General features: G+C 36.9%; 1 protein-coding gene across 2 annotated transcripts in view; it reads left to right on the forward strand.

The window, feature by feature from the left end:
- The window catches only part of CNGB3 (cyclic nucleotide gated channel subunit beta 3), a gene marked incomplete at both ends in the record, with an annotated part of 145,931 nt that overhangs the window by 51,173 nt on the left and 75,776 nt on the right, over window positions 1-18,982 (forward strand). For both annotated transcript variants that reach the window (XM_080802459.1, XM_080802460.1), the window contains 3 exons: window positions 14,357-14,511; window positions 16,968-17,120; window positions 18,113-18,321. In XM_080802459.1, the coding sequence (XP_080658585.1) occupies window positions 14,357-14,511; window positions 16,968-17,120; window positions 18,113-18,321 (517 nt within the window). The remainder of the gene's footprint in view (window positions 1-14,356; window positions 14,512-16,967; window positions 17,121-18,112; window positions 18,322-18,982) is intronic.

Here is an 18,982-nt window from a genome sequence, read left to right on the forward strand (position 1 = left end):
AACTATGGCAGTGTCCCAGTCAGTACAAATTTCTTTATGAAAATATAATTACTAACTGAGCAGGAATGCTATTATGGTCTTCTTACATCATAAGGAATGTCCCAATGTAGAGCCAAGCTACTAGCACTGTTCTCTCACTGAGTTTCAGCAGTTATCAGTAACTTATAATTTCATCTTGCTTTTTACTAACCTACTACTAATAGACATTTCATCCCTTCATTTATTAGTTTAAAAGTCAAAATTACTTAAATTTTATCCACATTCCTCGCCACCTTCTTGAACATGTTTAGTTTGGCTCTTCAGTGCTACAGATCAATTTGATGTCCCTTCCCAGCATTAAGAAGGAAAAGAAGAAGCTGTGAATTTGGCACTCAGAATATCCCTTAAATGTATGCACCGTCCTCTCCTTTATGTCAACATCAAACTGAATATTCATTTGTTATTATTTCTTTATTAGATACTGTTAATTGTGCACCTGGAATACAAATGATGTCTCTCTGCTTTCAGAGAAAAGAAGTTATGCAAATATTTTCCAATCAAGGAAATGTATTCCTGCTAACCATTTACTACTCACTCATTCTTAAGGAAGAATCTACCCAAGAACTTTGCCCTGTCAGACACTGAACCTCCTAACTTCTAGATGGACAGGGACTGGGAATCTGGTGCTCTGGGGCACTAAGAGCTAACCACAATCACATATAGCCACCAGAGTATAGACTTCTATTCTGCAGTCTTGTACCCATTGTGCAGAATTGTGACCTAACTCTATGTGCTGATGATTAGCACTCTGACTTCTCCTCCCTTTCCTAGTCTGACTTGCTTACTATATCTGGTTTCTCTGAGGATGTCCTGTGATTTTGCTTCATCAACTCTTGAATGATTAACTAGGTTTCCCTCTTCCTACAAATTATTTCTCTTCACGTCTAAATTATTGAATTAACCCAAATGGAATCCCTTCCTGCCAAGTACTTTCTATGTACATCTCCACTGGCATCTCTTTAAAAGAAACCAATCTCTGCTCTGAATCAGAAGATTATGCTTCTGTCTCCAGGCCACAGCCACACATACAGCTGCCAAGGCAATGACAAATCTGCCTCAGGGTAACTGACATTTGTTTGGAGGCATTGAAATAGTTCCACATCCCCCTTGTCACATCTGCTTCTTGCTATCCACTCTCTCATTCCTAATTTTCTCATAGCAGGAGAAATTCCCAATCTAGTCAGAAACCAAGACATTGATCTGCTATGGTATGATTAGTAGTGATTGGGATTCCTGTGCCTTAAAGGCAAGAAACCAGACCCTAATCATTTCTCTGGGTGTTTTTCCTCTTCTATGTAATAAACCCATCTGGACATAGATTGCTTCTTAGGGAAGATTTCCACTCAAGGTAGGTAGGTGGGTAAATAGACCCACAGTCTGATCTACCAAATAGCGTATTTCTCTTCAGCATGTGGTTCCCAAACTTAGATTCGGGGCAAGATTTTAGCATTTTCTTTAGCCTCAAGACATAAACTGAATTTCTCAACAGAGATTTTGCCATAAATCTACATCTTCTACTAACTAAAATCCAAACTCCTTCATATTTTTCCTTTTTAACCATTTTACCTTTTCAATTCTATTTCTAATGTCAAAGGAAGAGGCCACAATGCAATACCTGACACAAAAATTGAATTTATTGCTCGCTAAGCCAGACAGGGTTATACATGGAAGGTAAAGTCTCCCAGAGTATAGCAAAAAGCTGATTTTGTATAGGGTTTAGCAGTATGGAGTTCAAAGAAAATTCATTTTCCCTTAGAAATTTTGAGATGTTGCTTTATTAGCTTCTAGTATCCAGTGGTTCCAGAGAGAAATCTAATGCCAGTCTAATGCTTCTGTATTTATAGGGGGTTTTTTCCCACCTCTAGAAGATCTCAACACTTTTCGCTTTAATTTTAGTGTTCTGAGATTTATAATGGTTTGGTCTTTGTGTTTTCTCTTTTTTGTTTCACTTGCATTTGGTGACCTTTTTTAATCTGAAGACTTGCATATTTCCTCAGTTGTGAAAAAAAAAGATTTCTCTATAATACCTTTCTCTGTTTTCATTGCTTTTTTTTTTTTTTTTTTTTTTGGTCTGGTCAAACTCTTTATCTCCAAGTTTCTAATTGGTTCTCTTACAAAATAACCTATTATGACTAAATATCTGGTAAAATACATGTCTTCTCTTATCTCCATTTTTTGAAAGATTTTATTTCTTTGAGAAGGAAAGAGAGGGAGAGAGAGAGAGGGAGAGAGCACGCAAGCGCTGGGGGTGGGGCAGAGGAAGAGGGAGAAGCAGGCTCCTCACAGAGCAGGGAATCCATACAGGATCCAGAGATCATGACCAAAGATGAAGGCAGATGCTTAACCAACTGAACCACTCGAGTGCTCCTCTTTTTTTTTTTTTTCTAATTAACATATAATGTATTATTAGCCCCAGCAGTACAGGTCTGCGAATCGCCAGGTTTACACACTTCACAGCACTCACCATAGCACATACCTTCCCCAATGTCCATAAAGCCACCACCCTCCCTCTACCCCCCTCTCCCCCCAACAACCCTCAGTTTGTTTTGTGAGATTAAGAGTCTCTTATGGTTTGTCTCCCTCCCAATCCCATCTTGTTTCATTTATTCCTTTCCTATCTCCCCAATCTCCCCACATTGCCTCTCAACGTCATCATATCGGGGAGATCATATGATAATTGTTTTTCTCTGATTGACTTATTTCGCTAAGCATAATACCCTCTAGTTCCATCCACATCATCGCAAATGGCAAGATTTCATTTCTTTTGATGGCTGCATAGTATTCCATTGTGTGTGTGTGTGTGTGTGTGTGTGTGTGTGTGTGTGTGTGTGTACCACATCTTCTTTATCCATTCATCTGTTGGTGGACATCTAGATTCTTTCCATAGTTTGGCTATTGTGGACATTGCAGCTATAAACATTCAGGTGCACATGCCCATTCAGATCACTACATTTGTATCTTTAAGGTAAATACCCAGTAGTGCAATTGCTGGGTCGTAGGGTAGCCCTATTTTCAACTTTTTGAGGAACCTCCATGCTGTTTTCTAGAATGTTTGCACCAGCTTGCATTCCCACCAACAGTGTAGGAGAGTTCCCCTTTCTCCACATCCTCACCAGGATCTGTCGTTTCCTGAATTGTTAATTTTAGCCATTCTGACTGGTGTGAGGTGGTATCTCATCATGGTTTTGATTTGTATTTCCCTGATGCTGAGGGGTATGGAGCACTTTTTCATGTGTCTGTGGGCCATCTGGATGTCTTCATTGAAGAAATGTCTGTTCATGTCCTCTGCCCATTTCTTGATTGGATTAGTTGTTCTTTGGGTGTTGAGTTTGATAAGCTCTTTGTAGATTTTGGATACTAGGCCTTTATCTGATGTGTCATTTGCAAATATCTTCTCCCATTCTGCCAGTTGTCTTTTGGTTTTGTTAACTGTTTTCTTTGCTGTGCAAAAGCTTTTCATCTTGATGCAGTCCCAATAATTCATTGTTCCCCTTGCTTCCCTTGCCTTTGGTGATGTTTCTAGGAAGAAGAGGTCGAAGAGGTTGCTGCCTGTGTTCTCCTCAAGGATTTTGATGGATTCCTTTCTCACATTGAGGTCCTTCATCCATTTTGAGTCTATTTTCATGTGTGGTATAAGGAAATGGTCCAGTTTCATTTTTCTGCCTGTGGCTGTCCAATTTTCCCAACATCATTTGTTGAAGAGGCTGTCTTTTTTCCATTGGACATTCTTTCCTGTTTTGTTGAAGATGAGTTGACCATAGAGTTGAGGGTCTATTTCTGGGCTCTCTATTCTGTTCCATTGATCTATGGGTCTATTTTTGTGCCAGTACCATACTGTCTTGATGATGACAGCTTTGTAATAGAGCTTGAAGTCCGGAATTGTGATGCCACCAACTTTGGCTTTCTTTTTCAATATCCCTTTGGCTATTCGAGGTCTTTTCTGGTTCCATATAAATTTTAGGACTATTTTTCCATTTCTTTGAAAGAAATGGATGGAATTTTGATAGGGATTTCATTAAATATGTAGATTGCTTTAGTAGCATAGACATTTCACAATATTTGTTCTTCCGATCCATGAGCATGGAACATTTTTCCATTTCTTTGTATCTTCCTCATTTTCTTTCATGAGTACTTTATAGTTTTCTGAATACAGATTCTTTGCCTCTTTAGTTAGTTTTATTCCTAGGTATCTTATGGTTTGGGGTGTAATTGTAAATGGGATCGACTCCTTAATTTCTCTTTCTTCTGTCTTATTGTTGGTGTATAGAAATGTAACTGACTTCCGTGCATTGATTTTTATATCCTGACACTTTACTGAATTCCTGTACAAGTTCTAGCAGATTTGGAGTGGAGTCTTTGGGTTTTCCACATAAAGTATCAAATAATCTGCAAAGAGTGATAGTTTGACTTCTTCTTTGCTGATTTGGATGCCTTTTATTTCTTTTTGTTGTCTGACTGCTGAGACTAGGACTTCTAGTACTATGTTGAATAGCAGTGGTGATATTGGACATCCCTGCCATGTTCCTGATCTTAGTGGAAAAGCTCTCAGTTTTTTTTCCATTGAGAATGATATTCACGGTGGGTTTTTCATAGATGGCTTTGATGATATTGAGGTATGTATCCTCTATCCCTACACTTTGAAGAGTTTTGATCAAGAAAAGATGCTGTACTTTGTCAAATGCTTTTTCAGCATCTATTGAGAGTATCATATGGTTCTTACTCTTTCTTTTATTAATGTATTGTATCACATTGATGGATTTGTGGATGTTGAACCAACCTTGCAGCCCTGAATAAATCCCACTTGGTCCTGGTGAATAATCCTTTTAATGTACTGTTGGATCCTATTTGCTAGTGTGTTGGTGAGAATTTTCACGTCTGTGTTCATCAAGGATATTGGTCTATAATTCTCTTTTTTGATGGGGCCTTTGTCTGGTTTTGGGATCAAGGTAATGCTGGCTCATGAAATGAGTTTGGAAGTTTTCCTTCCATTTCTATTTTTTGGAACAGTTTCAGGAGAATAGGAATTAATTCTTCTTTAAATGTTTGGTAGAATTTCCCTGGGAAGCTGTCTGGCCCTGGGATCTTGTTTGTTGGGAGATTTTTGATGACTGCTTCAATCTCCTTACTGGTTATGGGTCTGTTCAGGTTTTCTATTTCTTCCTGGTTCAGTTGTGGTAGTTTATATGTCTCTAGGAATGCATCCATTTCTTCCAAATTGTCAAATTTGCTGACATATAGTTGCTTATAATATGTTCTTATAATTGTTTGTATTTCTTTGGTGTTGGTTGTGATCTCTCTTCTTTCATTCATGATTTTATTTATTTGGGTCCTTTCTCTTTTCTTTTTAATAAGTCTGGCCAGGGGTTTATCAATCATTAATTCTTTCAAAGAACCAGCTCCTAGTTTTGTTGATTTGCTCTACTGTTATTTTTGGTTTCTATTTCATTGATTTCTGCTCTGATCTTTATTATTTCTCTTCTCCTACTGTGTTTAGGCCAAGCGCTCCTCTTATCTCTATTTTTAATTATTGTCTGTTTATTTGTTTCCTCTCATATTAGTTTTTCGTTTGTTTAGTGCTTCTGACAAAGTTGATTTTGCACAATTGTTTGGTAATTCTTGGCTTATGTTATCATCTTTGTACTTGAGATTCCCCATAACCTATGTATATCAGTAGTGTACAAAAAGGGAACAATAGGAGGGGTCTACCTTGGAGGTAGAAGTATTTTATTATCAACCTTGTTCAGGATTATCAGCATATAGTGATAATAAAAAAGAAACTGACTTTCAGTCACTTCTAGCTTTTACTAAATTGGATAGAGCTAATACTGCCCCTTTATTGCCTGCACCTAGAGAAAATCATTCCCACTCAACCCCCTCTTATTCTAGTCCTTACCTCACTCCACCATGTGGTAAACCATTGCTATAGATTCTGTTCCATTTGTAATATTCTTTCTACAGTGATTGTGAGAAAGAACACATTGCCAAGAAGTGTACCACTAATTCATCTTCTGGACAGAGTCCCCCAGGTCTTCTTATTCTTTCCATTCACCTGGGATCCAGCTCAGCTTTTCAAGCTCAAATCCCATCTCACTGCTACATCCTGGAGGCAGTGACTTCTGCTTCTATCCACTTGGTGAAGTTTAGGGGTGAAAGAAAGCAACCAACTTCATTACTCTGAATGTTGTTCCTTGTGTAATCATCTTAATGATTGACAGTGGCCCCTTCTGACCCCTTAAATCCACCCCCAATATGTAGAAGACTTCCAGAAAGTCTCTTACTTTGCAACAAATATCTTTTGTGAGTGTTTGGGCAGTGTTTTTCTTCATTATTAACAGCAGTGCTGTGCACATCATAATTTGTGAGAATTAAATGAGTTAACATCTGAACCCATGTGCTTTTTGTCTTTAAAAAACTTTTCAAATTTCTTGTTTTCTAGCTAGCACTTTCCTGTTTGTTTTCCAGTATTGTGGATGTTTTAAATCTTTTCTTTTGTCATTTCTAGACATTTATGGCTTTCAGCCTATTATCTTGATTTAATTTTTCATCTGCTTCTAAAATAGCGTTACCCCTATTTTTCTAGACATGTATGCATTCTGGGATAGTCTGCTCAGGCTGCCTTAACAAAATCCACAGACTGAATGACTTGGAAAACTGAAATTTATTTTCTCAGAGTTCCGCAGGCTGGAGATCAAAGTGCTGTCACTGTTTCTGGTAAGACCTCTCTTCCTGGCTTATAGATGGCTACCCTCTCCCTGTGTCTTTACGTGCCTTTCTTCTGTGCATGCAGAGAGAGTCCTCTTTTTCTTCTAAGGACACCAGTCCTGTTGGATTAGGGCCTAACCTTATGACCCCATTTGACTTTAATTACCCTATCTCCAAATACAGTCACATTGGGGGATAGGGCATCAAAGCATGAATTTGGAGGGGGACACAATTCAGTCCATGGTACCTTCTAATCAATCAGTTTTTAATTTAAAAAACCCCAGGGCACCCAGGTGGCTCAGTGGGTTAAGCCTCTACCTTTGGCTCAGGTCATGATCTCAGGGTCCTGGGATCAAGTCCCACATCGGGCTCTCTGCTCAGCAGGGGGCCTGCTTCCCCCCGCCCCCACCCTGCCTACTTGTGATCTCTCTCTGTCAAATAAATAAATAAAATCTTTTTTTAAAAAATAAATAAATAAAAATTTAAAACCCCAGAAATTTATTCAGAAGAAAAAAAATATTTTAAAGAATCTTTAAAGTCAATATAGGACATGTCATCTTTCCCGAAGCAAAGTAAGTGCACAATAAATATCTATTAAATACATGAATGAGGCATTCAAAATGCACCTTAGAACTTTCCCAAGGTGCCATTTTTCAGGAACATTTTTGAGCACATTGTTTGACTCTTTCAGGCTGCTATTATATGGAAAAATGATAAAAACATAGTTGTTTCTCATTTTATTCTCAAAAAATACCTGAAATCATTAGAGAATTTAACATGTTTATTAACATGAAACATATAAGTATTATGATTATTTTAGGTATATATTGATATGTGTATTCATTCTCCTTCCTAATGGTTTAAAATTTGGGAAGGATTGCTATTAGGCATGTTGGTGCATGTGTATGTTGATGTGTATGCATACATGTATACATATGAGTCTTAAGGATATAAATGTATAAACTATGTGATAATATTTTTATAACTTTTTTGTTACTTTAGTCTTAAAATGTTGTTTAACTTTTAGCGAAATTAGGCACCACTATATTTATGGGCCATTACAATGTGATTCACTAACAATAAAAATAAATATCTCGGACACAACCTCCAGTACTTAGAGATTAACAGAGGAAAAGATCTAGAGAGTGGACTGCTGGCAAGGATTTAGAAATAAACTCTGGAGTCACAAATGTATTGTAGCCTATTCTAGACAGATCAAGAATTTGGTTTAGGAAATTGTGCATCATAACATCCATATGTACATTTCCATATGTAGAAACAAATGTGTACAAACAATACCATATGCACAAGTGAAATGTGATAAACAACTCAAAATCTTCACAGTATTTAGAGGTGAATATGAGAAAGGAGCCAAGTAAGACTTGGTTGAGTTATAACTATACTAGCCCAAATTTGCTTATAATTTGTAGGTTTTTATGGTCAACCACAAGATACATTAGTAATAATCAGAATTTTATACGAAGTTCAAGTATTTTCATTCCAAAATTTACTCCTATAAAAATGTCATTATTCAAAGCAAGTTTCTTTTCTTCAAATGTAACTTTTAACTGTCTGAATTTATCATTAATTATTGAGAAAATGCAACAAAAGAAAAAAGACCTGCTCCTCTCTTCCCTCATATCTTCCCAAATTGGAATATAATATTCTTTGCCCAATCCCTATCTTCAACAAGATATGAATAATGGTTTTAAAGGACTTTGATCAATTGGAATTTTTTAAAGACTTAGGTCACTGAAAAGTGAATTTAATTCTTAACTAAGCATTAAGAATTTGGTTAAGTTTGCAAAAGCCGAAGTTTATTCAAGATTTTACTAGAAGGAATAAATACCACTTTTAACTGAACTTAGGAAATAATGAATGGAAATCTAAAATACCACTTCGTGAACAAAGGCAGAGTCTGTGCACCTTTACAAAATACTTATGAAGGCAAAAATGACAAAATTTGCAGTTTCTGTGCAGCATGAGACACCACTGACCTCCGTTTCCAAACTCTTAGCTTCCCCGATTTTTGTGACATTTTTCTCTCTCAGATCTACCTCTCTAATTGCTACTTCCAAGTTCCTTATCTTATGCTACTCCTTAAATGTCAGCAAATTACAAGATTTGACCTGCCAGTCTTTTCTTGTTCTATGCAGGCTCTTACCAGTAATCAGATCCACTGTATAATTTCTGCCATCGCCTCTAAAAAGGTGATCCCTCGTTCAACATCTCCATCCAGCTCAGTTCTCACTGCTGAATTCCAAACCCAGATTCTCAACTACCTGCCGTACAGAATGTATTTCAAAAGAATTTGTTCATCCACAGACATATACCAAATTGAACGAATTTGTAGTTATCTTACAACATATACCTCCATCCAAGTTGCCCATGCAACATCACAGTCACCACTTTGCTAACTTCCAAGGGTTGCCACAACAAATTGCCATAAACTGAGTGGCCTGAAACAACAGAAGTTTATCCCCTCACAGTTCTATAGGCCACAAGCCTATACAAGCCTATAGAAATTCAGGTGCCTGCGAATTTGGTCCTTCTGAAAGTCTGAAGGAGAAACTGTTCCACACCCTTCTCCTAGCTTTTGCTGGTTGCCAGGAATCCTTGGTGTTCCTTGATTTGTGGTTCATCACCCCAATCTCTGCCTCCACTGTCACATGGTGTTCTCCCTGTGTGTCTCCTACCTGCCTTTGCTTGGTCTTCTGTAAAGACACCAGCTGTCAGGGGCACCTGGGTAGCTCAGTCAGTTGAGCAGCTGCCTTTGGCTCAGGTCATGATCCCAGGGTCCTGGGATAGAGTCCTGCATCAGTCTCCCTGCTCAGCAAGGAGCCTGCTTCTCCCCCTTTCACTGCCCCTCTCTGCCCAGCAGATGCACTCTCTCTCTCTCTCTCACTCTCTATCAAATAAATAAATAAAATCTTAAAAAAAAAAAGATACCAGTCATTAGATTAAGGACCCACCCAACTGCAGTATGACTTCATCTTAACTTAGTTACATTTGTAAAGACCTTATTTTCAAATAAGGTCACAATCTGAGGCTCCCGTTGGAAATGAATTTTGGCAGAACACCATTCAATGTAGTCCACTATTCAAACTTGAAATTTCCACTGCTGTATTAACCCATATATTTTTAACTCAGCTCTCTCCTTTCTTCAAGTCAGACTTCTTCCACACCACAACTAATAGTCATCTTTCTTTTTTCCATTATTTTTTTTTAATATAGCTAATACTGTCCCTCTCCTGCTTAGAATCTTACTCTGCTTCTCCATTGGTCTCAACTAACATTTCAAACCAAATCATGGATGATTTGGGATTTTATGTTAAAATGTTTGAGTCTTTATTACACTCCATAGAGCAGCAACTGATACACTTTTTCTCCAGCTGTATCTTTTGAGTTGAATATTTTCCCTTTATATTATCAAAGTGCCATTCATCTTTCATTGTGAAATCATCCCTGACTACAACCATCCATTTTACCTCGTCAAAAGAAGTTATCCCTTTGTATTATACTAAAGCAACAATTTTAAGCTAGAGCACATGTATCACTGAGTGTACATGAAAACTATCCAAGAGTCTTAAAAAACACAGATAGTTTTAAAAGAATCAATTTCAAGATCCACATCTTACTTAGGTATTCTTTCTTAAAACTGATATCCCGAGTACACCCACAGACCACAAGTTTCCCTTTCCTATCTCCCCTTTCACAATGGATTTTCTCCTGTTTTGCAAAAGACAGACCTACTTCTAACCCATCCCAATATTACTATGATGTATTTGCCCTGGAGGAGTAAAAGCTCCTGCAACCCAAGAACAATTGTCAAATATGTAATTTTTTGGCCTATATCTCTAATTGAATTTCTTTGTTTCTAATTGAATTTCAAGAAATGAGGACTACCATGATATTATTTTTTATCAGCTCTTTTTTTAAATGAGTATTCTCTATACGCTTATCAAAAAAATTAAAAGAACAAATGTCATTCTAACTAATTTTTTATTCTTCCATAGACACATAAACAAATTTGAAAAGCCTCACTCATCTCAATAATAGTTTCAGTAAGATTTTCCTTCTATTTTTCTTTACCAAAATTTATAAAATATTTGCACATTTATGTAAAATATGGTTCATCAAGGAATTATGAGGAATAATTCTTCAAAAATTACAGTTGGTAATATGAATAAGAAATATCAAATATCACTCAAATGAAGCATAGTTATATAAGGCATAGCCATTGCTTCTCTCTTCTACCCTCATTTGTTTTTTTATCTCATGAAAATACAAGTTTCTTCTTCTTTTTTTGCCTTTTTTCATTCAGTCACAAAATTACCTCAGGAAAAGTACATTCATATCTTCTGTGTATATGTAGGTAAGGGAGAAGATGGACAGGGATTACTCTATATGAGAAGCTGGGGGGAAAAAGATGAAATAAATTGACATATTAATGCTCAGCTAATACAAAAAGAAAAATATATAGCTGTTGAAATACGGCTATGCATTTAAAATGCAGGCATGTTTTCTAATATAATTTTCAGCATTTTAATCATGAGGTAGGTTTGCACAGTAAAAACTAGTGTGATTAAATGGCAATTATATGGTCAATTAGGACTTATCGATGATTCAGGAAAAGAAAAAAACATGCTTCTTAGATCTTAAGGCTTGAGTTAGACATTTTAACAGTTTGAATACCTGACTTTTCAGTTAATGATCCACCAGCTCTCAACTTCACTTCTTATAGATTTTTTTAGTGCACTGAAGCACATCACATAAGGTCAAACAAAAGGTTGGAGGTAGTGGGCTTATTTATTCAATAAAGATTTGTCCTAGGTCTTGGGGAGTATAAAGTAAACACACACAGTTACTGACCTTGAGAACTTCAGTCTATGATGATGCCATCTACATTCATCTCTTCAAGCATCCCATATAAATTGATGACCACCAAGGTTTTGTTGTAAGAACTGGATTTCCAAATATCTCCTCAATAGCACAATCAAAGTCCTATCACACAATGTCCTACAAATGCTTTGAATTAAATGTATACACACAAAAAAGTCATTTTTCAACATACCCACTATATACAAGCATCTCCTTTCTAAATTCCTTTTTTTAAGATTTTATTTATTTATTTACTTGACACAGAGAGAGAGAGATCACAAGTAGGCAGAGCAGCAGGTAGAGAGAGAGAGGGAAGCAGGCTCCCCACAGAGCAGAGAGCCTGATGTGGGGCTCAATCCCAGGACCCTGAGATCATGACCTGAGCCGAAGGCAGAAGCTTAACCCACTGAGCCACCCAGGCGCCCCTAAATTCCTTTTTATATTAATGTCATCGTCATAAATCTAGACTCTAGTAATAGAAACTTAGAAGTTATTCTTGATTCCTTATTTGGATTTATCCAAAAGACCCAGAAAGTTCAACTCCTTTCATTTCTGCCTCTAAATTATTTCTTTAGTCCCTCTCCTTTTCCCTTATCAGTTCTAACTTAATCCATTCAACTCTTTCCTTGTTTCCATGCATTTACACTGTTCCTCTTCAACTCTGCCCCTATTGCTACATCTCCAAAAATATCTTCTCATACCCTTCATTTGCTCAATACTCTGCATTGGCTCCCATTACCTTACAGGTTAATGTCCAAACTCATAAGTAGGTCAAACAGAAACATCATAACCTGACTCCACTCACCTTTCCATACCGCCACTTCCACCATCCCTGCTACCTGGCTTCCTGCATGTACACATTCTGTTCTAGTCACATCACATCACATTAAACTACGAGCATCCATAGGGTTAGTCTCCATCTAACTCATCTTTTTATTCCAGTATGTAAGGTAAAAACTCAATAACTGCTTGATGGATGAGTAAACTCCTAGGCATGCTAAGAGTTTAAGAAGAAATCAGTAAAATGATATATATGACATTTCTTAGTCAGAAAAAAAAATTTCCAGTTTTGAAGACCTAATGTCTTCCTACTTCTATATTTTCAAAAATATATCAAATTTTTCTTCCATTGCATCTCAGTCTTCACCATTCTTGAGAACGTTTATAAAGCTCTTAGTGTGACATGCTTGAAGACTCTCAATGATAAAGCAGAACTTTTAAAAGAGCATAAATTATACTATAATAAGAAGGGAGGAGACACACTAATGGTATGGGAATCTCTACTGGGTAGAGAATGGAGACTAGTGGAGAGGGGCCCATATTAAGGTCCTCTTTAAATACAACCCACAGATTAACCAGTTCCAATGTGAACCCCATGGGTTCCAGTTTAGAAGTGAGATGGAAAGGGCAGATATGAATGTAAGGAAGTAAGAATGGATTAGAACCTATGTGGGCCTGTGTAGACACGGTGTCAGAGTTCAGAAGAAAGGTAGAGAGTGAGTTAGATGTCTGAGGAAAACCTGTGAGGGAACTCAGATCCTTATGAAGTATACCAGTTGGTATATTATACCTCATACTAATCTGTTTGTATGTTTTCTTAGAAGGGAATTGGATTAAAGCATACTAGATATACTCAATTTCTATTGCCACATAAGATATTATTATAGACAAACCATAAGAGACTCTTAATCTCGCAGAACAAACTGAGAGTCGCTGGGGGGAGGGGGGGTTAGGGGGGTGATGGGGTTATGGACATTGAGGGGAGGTGTGCTGTGGTGAGTGCTGTGAAGTGTGTAAACCTGGCGATTCACAGACCTGTACCTCTGAGGCTAAAAATACATTATATGTTTATTAAAAAATTAAAAAATTAATTTAAAAAAGAAAGAAATTATTACAAACTTCGTGATTTAATGTCTATTTAATAACTCACACTTCTGTAGATCAAAGGTCTGAGTGACTCTGGGTGCTCTGTTTTAGGGCTCACACAGGTGAAATCAAGGTGTCAGCCAGGCCAGGCTGGGCTCTCGCCTGCAGGCACCAGAGAAGAATCCACTTCCAAGTTCATTCAAATAATTGGCATAATTCAATTCCTTGTGATTGTAGGACTGAGGTTCTTGTTTTCTTGTTATCAGCTAGTCAGAGATCAATCACTCTCAGCTCCTAGAGACTTCATGTAGTCTTATCAGGGGGATCCTTTGTTCTGAAATCTCCCTTATGCTTCAAACTTCTGACTTTTTGCTCTGTCACTAGCTGGAGAAACTCTCTGCTTTTAAAGGGCTTATCTGATTACATCAGACCCATATGTATAAACTTTAAAGTCTACTGAGCCATATAACACAAACTAATTATGAGAGTAAAATCCACCATATTTATTGTCTCCAAAATTATGCAAGGTATGTACACCAAGGGGCCATCTTAGAATTCTGCCTACCATGCCATGTGAAGTTTCTTTTCTTTCTTCTAATAATACAATTTAATAGCAGAATCCTAGTCATCAAGATCTAGTATTATAAAGAATGGACATTTACTATTTGTGGATTCTAATATTTCACTAGCAAATCTGTATTCCATCAGTACTATTTCCATTAAACTTAATTTTTGAATTTTTCTCTTCAGTTGCAGAAAGGAGCAGATAATAACATAGGGTCTGTAACGAGGGTGAAAAAACTTAATCTCTTCCCTGTATATATCTCTGCATGGATCCATCTTTACCACCATTTTTTTCCTCATTTAGTCCAAAAAGCAAACCACTTGGAGCCCCTGTTATAAATGAGTATGCTGATGCCCAGCTACACAACTTGGTGAAAAGGATGCGTCAAAGAACAATGCTCTACAAGAAAAAGTTGGCAGAAGGAGATATATCATCACCTGAAGCCAGCCCCCAAACTGGTAAGGATTGTTACCTCAAAGTACTGGAAAGAAAGAGGTTATGAGGGGACATGTATTTTATAAACATCTTAGTTTGTGTTCCCCAAGAGCAGACCCAGAGACAATGACTTAAGTGCAAATAGTTTATTTTGAGGGTGATCCAAGAAGGTGAAAGCAGACAAGAGAGATGGAGACAAGAGTTAAGACAATAACGATGTATTAATGAGAGGGCTTCTTCTGTGGGCCCTCAGACTTGATTCAGCTAAAAAACTGGATCACACTTAAAAATTCTCCTGAGAAACCTCCCCACAGTTTCCCACAGTTGGTTGCACCAATTAACATTCCCACCAACAGTGCACAAGGATTCTTTTTTCTCCACAGCCTTACCAACACTTGCTATTTCTTGTCTTTTTTGATACTAGCCATTTTGACTGATGTGAGGTGGTATCTCATTGTGGTTTTGATTTCTATTTCCCTGATGCTGAGTGATGTGGAGCATCTTTTCATGTGACTGTTGACCATCTGTATGTCTTCTTTGGAAAAATTGTCTATTCAAGTCTTCTGCCTATGTTTAATTGGATTGTTTGGTTTTTTGGTGTTGAGTTCTGTAAGTTCTTTATGTATTTTGGAGGAAGTGGCTGGGGTATCATTCCACCAACTCCTGTTTTCCATTAGTTAAGGGTTACGGTTAGGGCATGTTGCTAACTCTCCAGCACTTTAAGCAAGCTATCTGAGAAAAAATGCTGAGGGAGACTGACACAGGGAGCCTTCTGCACAGGACCTTTAGACCAGGTGTTGCTTTGCTCATGGTATACAAGCAAAGCAACAACAGTATCTGCTATGGCAAGTTTTATTGTAAATATCAATTAAGAATACCCCTGATAGGGGTGCCTGGGTGGTTCAGTCAATTAATGTCATCTGCCTTCAGCTTAGGTCATGATCCCAGTGTCCTGGGATCAAGTCCTGCATTGGACTCCCTGCTCAGCAGAGAGTGCTTCTCCCTCTCCCACTCCCCCTGTTTGTAGGCATATGTGTTCTCTCTCTCTCTCTCTCTGTGTCAAATAAATAAATAAAATCTTTTAAAAAATACTCCTGATATACAAAGCACTTATAAAAATACAACACTACCTTAATACACAACATAGCAAAGAACATCAACTAATGGGGCAATTATCAGCCTCCCTAGTAATTGCAGAAATGTCTTTATGAAAAATTAATAAGTACAATAAAGCAGACCACAAAAATGATATATATTATATATAATATATGTATATATTATGATTATATCTTTGTAAAAATATTTATATATGTATAGATAAAAATAGAAGAAAATTTGGTTGTTTGAAAACAGTTAAGAATCAAACTGTTAATTATATAAGATGGAGCTGAGGGTTTCCTTATAATTCTGTATAAGATAAAAGGGATTTTTAAAATAAACTATGTATTATATAGTATATATATATATACACACTATATAGTATATATTATATACATTTATATAATAATATATTTGTAATTATATATTATATAGTTTCTATATATTATATATTATAATATATAACTATATATTATATAGTTATATAGTTTCTTTTTTAAAAGAAGAAGCTATGATAAATCAGACATTATATTTTGATAAAGATAAGTTAAAAAAATATTTTGAGCTTTATGCATAACTTGAAAGACATGTGTGAGACTAAAGAGGCATGAAACTAAAACCTGTGGCATGATGTACATTTGTAATGATTCTTTTCAATGTAAATCTAAAGGACTAACTTTATTTATGCTACAAAATATGTAAGAATTAGCTTGTATTTAAAATATCTTAATTTGGGGGTGCCTGGCTGGCTCAGTCAGTACAGTATGCAAATCATGATCTTGGGGTTGTGAGTTTGAGAACCAAATTGGATGTAGAGATCTTTCTTTCCTTCTTTCTTTCTTTCTTTCTTTCTTTCTTTCTTTTTCTTTCTTTCTTTTTCTTTCTTTCTTTCTTTCTTTCTTTTTCCTTTGAGAGAGAGAGACAGAGAGAGTACACATAAGCAGGAAGAGAGGCAGAGAGAGAATGAGAGAGAAGCAGGCCCCCCAATGAGCAGGGGGGCTGAGATGGAGCTCAATCCCAAGACCCTGGGATCATGACCTGATGATCAGGATCATGACCAAAGGCAGATGCTTAACCAACTGAACCACCCACGTGCCCCTAGAGATTACTTTAAATTAATTAATTAATTAATATATGCTATTTGTAACACCTTTGGGGTAATTTACTGGGAAGCTTTAAATCTGCTGTTTATTTCCAAATTTCAGTGTTTTTATTACCTGGATATTGTCATTAATGTAGCTATTTTCAAAGTCATAACACGCCTTATCTACCTAAATTGAGAAGGGAAGATTCTGAAATGTTCTGACTTGGAGAAATCCAAGTTTTTCTCATTAAGCTAACCTAACCTCTTAAAAATGTGTTCTTTTTTTCCCTTATAAAGCAAAGCCCACAGCTATACCATCAACACAAGAAAGTAATGCTAAGCTAAAAGAAGAACATTACTATCACATACTGTGTTTTAAATTCCAGAAGATGCCTCTGACAGAGTACCTAAAACGAATTAGACTTCCAAGAAGCATAGATTCATACACAGGTACCATCAAATGGTAGACTATCCCAGTGGGAGGGCTAGATATTGCCAAAACCCCTGTAACCCAAAGTCACAGATGGCTTCCATTTCTCCCTAGCCCACATCCTGAATTCATCTAGAAAGCAGAATTTAAACTATATTAAATATGCAATGGATTGTTTGCTCCTCTCTGGTGAAGGGAAGAGATAAAATATTCCTGCCTGTTTTTAAAGGGCATGCCAGGATAATGAGGAATAAAGTAAATGTATAATCATCAAAATAGATAAGTGATTGATTGATTGATTGATTGATTAATAAAAATAAATAAATAAAAGGCAGTCCAGGGTCTATGCTACCCATAATTACTTTTGAAAAGAAAGCCCCAAAGCATTCAGTGATATGTACACTGACACGCTTCCCCCAAGAAGTCATTATGAAGTGTCTGTCTTCTTCCATGCCTTCATGTTGTTGATTATTCTAACTGAACAAATCCTTTCCTATAGCTTCCTTTGGGCAGAAGAAAGCAATGTGTGAAAGGACATAGACTGCCTTAATGGGCTGATTCTCTGCCCTCTCCAGGTCAGCCATACTCAGCAAGATGTAGACAAAAAGCCACGGCAAGATGTGGCTTTTTGTCTACCTCCCTGGGTGATCCTGCAGCTTAACTACTGATGCACAAAATGCCTGCTGCTGCAGTTATCCAAACAGGGCATCTCTGAATTCTCTGGGTCTCTTCTTCCTTGATCCATGTAGCACAGTTATTTGTAGGAACAGACTCAGAAAGGCCACTTGCCAGCAAGAGAAGAAGGCCTCTCTCCAATGTCAGAAGAGCTGTAATATCACTCAACAAGCCTTGTAAAGCTCAGTGCTTTCTACTGTAGAGTCAGAATTGCACTGAATTTTAATAGACCCTTTTATAACAATTTGCTTAGCTCCAGACGAAAGGGCTCCAATGTTACCAAACTAAGCAAGAGAATTATTTTAATGCTTGTTGCATGCCATTTGGATTTTTCTAGATCGACACTATCTCCTGTGGCTCCTGCTCGTCACCATAGCTTATAACTGGAACTGCTGGCTTATACCACTGCGCTTCGTCTTTCCATATCAAACACCGGACAACACACACTATTGGTTTATTACAGACATCATATGTGATATCATCTACCTTTGCGATATGCTATTAATCCAGCCCAGACTCCAGTTTATAAAAGGAGGAGACATAATAGTAAGTGTAACTGGGGAAAAGCAGAAACTGACAAATATCAGATTGAACTACAAAAATAAACTTACAACACTATTTAATGTCTGACTTGCTATCTCTGCCTGTATGAGTGTTTAATCACTGGAAACCACCAGTACAGTAATAACGACAACAACAACAACAACAAAACAACCATTGAGAACTCACTATGTGCAAGGGACCATGAATATCCCTATGGTTTAGTTTCCTCATCTTAAAAATAGTAATAACAATAGTACCTTCACAGTGTTGCTAGAAAGACTAAATGAAGTGATGCCTGGAACTATGTTGAGTGCCTAATGAGTGTATATTAAATGTTAGCTATCACTATTATTCCAGTTAATTTCTTTACAATGTCTCATTTAATCCTTTCAGTCACCCTATAAGAAAGATATTATTAAGAGGAAGAGGAAACAGGCTTGGAGAGTGTAGGTGATATGCTCAAGGCACAAAGCTGAACAGCAACTGAGGCAGAATTTAAATCCAGATCTTGACTCCAACACCCATGCTCATTCCAACTACACTATGTTGGTTCATTTGGCTAGTTTTTCAGAATTTGATAATATGTGAAGATAGAAAGATAAAACCAGGTCTAGAATGTCAAAACCATATACATATTTTACCTAAATAATGTTTAAAAATGTAT

The sequence above is a fragment of the Martes martes genome (assembly GCF_963455335.1).
Source record: "Martes martes genome assembly, chromosome: 4".
Taxonomy (NCBI): domain Eukaryota; kingdom Metazoa; phylum Chordata; class Mammalia; order Carnivora; family Mustelidae; genus Martes; species Martes martes.